Genomic DNA, 6,832 nt, shown 5'->3' with positions numbered 1-6,832 from the left:
CCGCCCGATTCACCACCGGTGGGTCACTGGTCCCTGCCCCAGGCGTGTTGAATAAGTTTCTCGCCTCATAAACCGGAGGTAAACGAGTCTAGTGCCTCCTTCTCATGATTTCATTTGAAGCGTTTTGATCCAAAGTGAGCCGGAAAGAGTCTGCCTGGATCCGTTGCGCCTGAGCATCTAAAGCAGCTCGCTCCACGGCCATCCTAGCGTTCTCAGCCGCCAGTTCCTCCTTAGTCTGATCTATCTCATCCCGTAGCTTTGCAACATCCACCTTATGATGTTCCTGAGTATCCAGAGTTATCTCCATCCACATCAAAGTCGCCAAAGCCTCCAACAACTATGTCAAAACTTGAGCCGGTGGGTGCGCAGAGCCGCCAGCACCAGCCGCCACCGCAACCGCTGAGCTAGATGTCATAGCCGCGGCGGTTGTTGAACCGAGCACCGGCTGTGTACCGTCCATGAAGATCGCCACCCTGTTCGGCGGCTCATAGGGGTCCGAAATACTATCGCCCTCAGAACAGCCCCCAAGCCGACCGTCCTGCAGTTGATACATTGAATTGGTCTCACCGGTTGACGACTCACCATCAAAGTAGATGACCGTCTCACCGCTAGACACAGATCCTTCCTCAAATTCTGCCCCATGGATGCATCCAACAAAGGCATGCTTCATGGCGGGTTGAACCCGGGCGGGTAGTGCACGCTGAGCCGTCTCGATGATGTCGGTGCAGGTGTCCGGCTCAGGGCCCGGTTCGCCGATCTTGCCTATGAAGACGTGGATTCCGCCGAAGGGGACCCGGTACCCGTACTCAATTGAGTCGGCCTCGGGACCCCAGCCTGCGTCGTCGATGTAAAGCTTGCCGCGATGACTCTTGGTATCCGGCCCACAACGTATCCCTTGATCCCTTCGAAGCTGCCCTTCAAGAACTCGAAACCACCGTGCGCTGGCCCCACGGTGGGCGCCAACTGTCGTGGACTTAACACGGCAGATGTCCTAGCGTAAGGACTTAGTCGTGGAGCCATCGCAACTAGGTTAGCTTAAAGGGGTTAATCGGGACAAAGGACACAGAGAGTTTATACTGGTTCGGCCCCTTGCGGTGAAGGTAAAGGCCTAATCCATTTTGGGGTTGTATTGCTAGGATTCGATTACCAGGGAGCGAATACGCTTAACCTAGTTCTCGATCTCTTGTTTCTTGCCCTTAACTCGCCGTCGGGTCACCCCCTTTATATACACAGGTTGATGCCCGGCGGCTTACAGAGTCCCGACCGGCTCATATACAACGTGTCCAGCTCGGTGACTAACTAAGCTTGCCTTACAATATAAGGCATACATATGGCGGTTCATCTTCTTGGGCCTTGAGTCGCCTCTGGGTCTTGGGCCGCCAATGGGCTTGCTATGACCCACCATCTTCATTGCTAAGTCGCCAGTGGAATAACCCCTCCTGGGCGATTCATACCCAGTAGTTATATCCCAACAAAATGTGTCCTACAATACTCTGTAGTGGTCATCGTTCGTAGCATTTATTCATGCGAAAATATTTTAAAAATCGAGCACTGGATCAATTTGAAAATCAAACCATTAATGCAATTAATTAGGTAGACAGTTAATTACATATGCAATTAATTAGGTCAATTTAAATAGGAATTATTTTCGCACCGAAATCAATTTGGAAATCAAGTCATTAATCCAATTAATTAATTAGATAGACACTTAATTATGCCTATAGATAATTAAAAGTAGAAAAAATTTCCAATTAGAAAGAAATTAATTGATTTGATTGGCAGTTAATTAGGCATACAGAGAATTAGGTTGGCCGCTAATTATTTGTGTAATTAATTAATTAAGCAAGCAATTAACTCCCGCTGAATCATTTTGAAAGCGCTTGTGGGAAAGGACGATCAACATGTTCTCAATGAAATGGCCGAGCACCGCTTGCCATCATGGACAACGGCCACGATGCACTCGTAACATGGCGACCTAGCGTTCATCAAGGTGGATGACGACCATGCTCTACAGGATGTCCACACGCTGACGATTGCCGAAAGGTTCGCGAGTGAGGACAACAAGACACTACATTGGCAAGGTGGTTCATGCTTTAGTTGAAAGGGAGAGTGTTTCGAAAATAAGAAGGACAAAGAACTAAAGCAACCAAGTGGTACATGGTGTTCGAGAAGCAAAGAGTGTTCCAAAAAACAAATCGAAATAACAAAGAAAGAGTATTATAGAAAATAAGTAGGAATGCAAATATAACTGACGAGGAAGGAGGAGGAATAAGAAGAGGTGTCGCTGATGAACGCACTGATGTTGACGTGGTGCTGGTTGGCACTAGCAAAATGGGTTGGCGAAGAGGTTAGGAGTAGAAGATGTACGGAAAGACGAGGAAGAGAAGAACGACGGTTATATATCCCTTCTAGCAATGAATGGTATCTGGTCTAGAGTTGGAGCTTATTCGTGACTAGGAATATATTTAGTTGGCCACTCACCTTCCATGTCGGTGTGCATTTACAAAGTTGAATGTACCCTTGAGACTGATCACTGTAGTTATTTATTGTTTTGTGTCAATAGTATGGGTTAGTTTAACCCACTATATTATATTGTAAATATGAAAAAATCATCTATGTTGCAACGCATGACAAAGATGAGGTGGGCGTCACCTGGTTTTAAAGGAGGACGCTCCAACGAGAAATGTCCTGCTACGACGGAAAACCGAGCGAGAAGGGGAGGGTCCGACCAAAAATGGAAGGGTGCGTTCTGGGGTGATTTTTTATGTGTTGGGCCCATGTGTGGGAGCACTAAAAAAAGACACTTCCGTGACATTATGGGCCAAACAATAACTGTTTCAGTCATGTAAACTCTAAAGTTGAGACGTCTATGTCCTCCTGAGCCAATTTCTAACATTCAATTGTACTCGTGGTATTTCTTTCCCCGGAGAATCTTGATTTGTAGGTTTGTCGTTACATCATGTGGACCAGACAGAACTCTATAGAAGTCAAAGTTAGTGACATGTTTAAGTATACATCGTGATCCGCATTCACTTCATCAACATCATAATACTAATGTTGATACTATGTATGATTTATTTATTTTCCCTTACCACTTGCTTTTAGATGAAAATACTTTCTAGATTATCATCTCCTCCAAATCTTTCTTCTTCGCCCTTTGTGTGATTAAAAGTGAGTAGATGAATACATTGAAAACGACAAATCATTGTATACTGAAATGCAGCTTTCGTAGAAGGCATAATTCAAAAGTTTCAAACACATCCGATCAGACCAAACCACCCAATGCGTATCTGTCTATGGCATGCACAGATACGATGATCACCTTGTGACGTAAGCAACGAAGTCGTCCAGGCCTTTGCTCGAGGAGCCGCCGTCGGCCACGGCGGCGCGAACGGCCTCGCCGAGCACCTTCGCCCGCTGCCGCACCGCCATCCCTTTGTCCGTGAGCATCGCCTCCTCGATCACCTCCTGGATGGCCGCCGCCGGTAGCACCTCGCTGTGCTTCTCCCATGGCCTCACCAGGAGCCCGGCCTTGAGGTACTTGCAGAGAAGCTCCGCGTCCCACGGCTGGTCGGAGTGCATTGGCCAGGCCAGAATCGGCTTGCCGTGGCTCAGGCTCTCCATTGTCGAGTTCCAGCCGCAGTGGCTCATGAATGCCGCCGTGGCGCCGTGCGCCAGGATCTCCAGCTGCGGCGCCCACCCGGTGATCACCAGCCCAGTCCCCTCAGTTTCTTCAGTGAACTCAGAGAGCAGCTTGTCGTGCAGGCTCTCGCCGGGCTCCTTGAATATGTCGGCACGGTCGGCCTCGCGCAATACCCAGATGAACCTCTGCCTGCTGCCCTTGAGCGCCGCTGCCAGCTCCGCGATTTGCTCTGCCAGGAGAGACGACGTAGTCCCGAAGGACACGTAGAGCACCGACGCCGGCGGCTGCTTGTCGAGCCACTCCATGCACTCGTGCCGCGTCTTCGCCGGCGTCCGGGCAGTCGCGTCCAGCAGCGGGTTCAGTGGCCCAACCGCGAAGAGCTTCTGGTCCTTGAACACCGGGTGCGCCGCGATGGCGTCCATGAAGTCGCCCTCGAGTGCGCGGCACGTGTTCATGACCATGCCGGCGGTGGGCACGCCCCCCTGCTCCTCCATCTCCTTCTCCGTCTGGAAGACGTACTCCAGGAACTCCTTGGACATGCAGGCGTCGATGGGGTGGAACTGGAGGTCGTTGTCGCGCAGGAGCGGGTGCTCAGCGTCCAGCCATCCGATGTTGTACGAGATGGCCACGCACTGCAGCGCGAACGACTCGCCGTTGCTCAGCCGCGCCGCCTCGACGGCGGCGAAGGAGTTGAGCCTGTCGTGCACGACGACCACGCGGCGGTGGGTGGCCGAGAGGCGCTCAAGGAGGGCGCCGAGCGGGGCGCGCGCGGCGGTGGTGAAGGTCTGCCACATGGACATGAGGTGGTTCGGGAAGGGGCACGGGGCGGCCGGGTCGGGCGCCGGGGACTCGAACGCCGAGACGCCGAGGTCGTGGAACTGGACGGAGCCGAGGGCCTGAGGGTCCCAGCCGTGCAGGCGCGAGCGCGCCTGCCGGAGGTGCGCCGCGGGCGCCGCGTAGTGCACGGAGAGCCCCCGCGCCGCGGCCAGCAGGGAGAGGTGCATGAGCTGGTTCAGGTGGCCCTGCGCCGGGAAAGGCACCGCGACCAAGGCCACCGATTCCAATTCCATGGAGTCAACCGCCATTGAATTCCCGCGCGCGTGTGTATAGAAGTGTACTGTACAGTGTAGTATAACTGCTTGAATTGCGGCGTCGAAGCTACAGATTGTCCGGCGCTATATATATATAGACGAGATGGATCGATGGATCGATCTCTCCGCTAACAAGAGCAAAGGGGCTGTGATTATCCGATTAATCAAGGCCAGCACGCTGCACGCGAGTCCAATTTCCTCCATTGGTGACGTCGCGTACTACTAGGATCTTAGGATCCGGGATATGATAGAATATATGTCCCAGCTTCGCTCCCGGCCATTGGCACCAACCATATTATGTATGGAATGACGCCAACAACCAAGAAGGTTAGCGGTACGCAGGGCACGAGCAGTGCATGGCAGAGTGGCCGGAGCCCCGGCTCGAGGTTTTCCTAGAAGGCTCCTTGGGATGTCACCCTGCGGAAGCGACGCGCCGGCTTCGTCATGGGTGACGACCGGCCACCGGCCGATCTATTGTAGCCGACGAGGCCCGAAACGGAACATGCGGCTACTCCTGAGGGACGCACACGGTGACGTGCGAGCTACCTCGTGCGTGAGTTCTTCGCGCTAAGCTAAGCTCGTGCGACTGTTCATCTTCCTCTAGAAAACACTAGTGTCTGCTTCTCCAAGAAATGTTCATCTGACTTTGTAGGTGTGCGGACACGTCGTTGTTCCAGCAAGTAGTAGTCGCTGAGCAGGTAGAGGTGAAATCGAAAAAATTCTACTCGCGTGCGCAGCAGCATCGCCATTTTTACCGGGTCTCGTGATTGAACCGGGGAGCTTCCGCCGGACGAGTGTGGAGGCTCCCCGTGGACAGGGCGCGCGCGCGTCGGTCGAGCTGCCGGCTTTGCCACGGCAAGGGGGAAAATGCCACCGCCGTCGGCGTCAGAGCACAAAACTGACCCATCGCCGTGCTCTGTTTTCGCCGCAGCGAGAGCGAATATCCAACTGCGTGTGTGCTCCCATATACGTGCATGATAACGCTGCCGTTTTCTGCGCAGCCGCATTCTCCGCGCTCGCTATCGAATGCAGCAGCAAAGATACAGGCAGAATTAACGTGTCGTTACGTGTTGGATAAGAGAATGAATCAACGCTCGATGGCCGGGAGATGTGAGGCGGCTGTCGATCGGAACTTGTCAATGCCACGGTCAACAATGAGTAAAATGCACTAGTGGTCATTGAACTTATCGTGTACGCTCACTTTGGTCACTATACTTAAGAATACGTTTAATACGGTCATTATATACGTGCTAAGATGATTATACGGTCACTATAGCTCCGTATTTCATTCATTTGACTGGTCAAACAATCCACGTGGCGTCTCATCACCTTATTTTCTATCTCTGTCTATGCGGGCCCTACTTGTCAGTGGGTGGAAGTAAGAAGTAGTGGGAAAATAAAAATGCTGCTGTGGGGATTTGAACCCCATACCTCACGCTATGTGCCAGCAGGCAAACCAGCGCCTTCGGTTCCAACCTTGTGCCAGACTAGAGGAGAAATCGATTTATAACTTTTAGACATTCACGTGACAGCCGTTGGGTATTTCTTTTTCGCGTATGTTCATATAAGACCATTCTATTGATTTAGATGATTGCGCATTCTAATTCATAGTGATTTCTTCCATATCAGTTTTACCGTACCAAATTGCACCATCGCAAGCGTAATTTGGCTAACGTATATATTATTGTTGATAGCATTTATAAGCATAAATTGAAGTACTTAACACGTGTATATTATTTTTATGCATTTAAACATTTATTAAAAAAATTGTATAGACATATATTAACCATTTTTATAAGTACACTCCGCCGTAATTAGCTACAAGATGACCACACGCCAAATCCCCGGTCATCTCGTGCTAAAAACAGAGCAACGACGCGCATCAAATCTGCTGGAGCTGCCGCTGCAGCTGCGGCCACGTCAGGGCAAGGCCATCGCTCCAGGATGGACGGGTGCTCCGCAGATACACGTCGGACAAGCAGCTCACGTGGAGGAGAAAATCAAAAAGGCAGTCGCTTGCAGAACCAAACGGGCTCTTGCAGAAGAGCCGGTTGCTTCACTGCAAAAGGCAAAAAGAAAGAAGGGAACGGGGGAGAGA

At 51.4% G+C, this 6,832-nt stretch overlaps 1 protein-coding gene across 1 annotated transcript; it reads right to left on the bottom strand.

The window, feature by feature from the left end:
• Window positions 1–3,115: 3,115 nt before the first annotated feature.
• Window positions 3,116–5,537, bottom strand: LOC109763564 (putative cis-zeatin O-glucosyltransferase). The gene has a single exon (XM_020322404.4). It carries the CDS (start codon window positions 4,726–4,728, stop codon window positions 3,319–3,321), a length of 1,410 nt encoding a protein of 469 aa, XP_020177993.1. The 5' UTR covers window positions 4,729–5,537; the 3' UTR covers window positions 3,116–3,318.
• Window positions 5,538–6,832: the final 1,295 nt, after the last annotated feature.

Source organism: Aegilops tauschii, chromosome 2, assembly GCF_002575655.3.
Source record: "Aegilops tauschii subsp. strangulata cultivar AL8/78 chromosome 2, Aet v6.0, whole genome shotgun sequence".
Lineage (NCBI taxonomy): Eukaryota > Viridiplantae > Streptophyta > Magnoliopsida > Poales > Poaceae > Aegilops > Aegilops tauschii.
The sequence above is the reverse complement of the archived record's forward strand: the minus strand, read 5'-3'. Positions and strand labels throughout refer to the sequence as shown.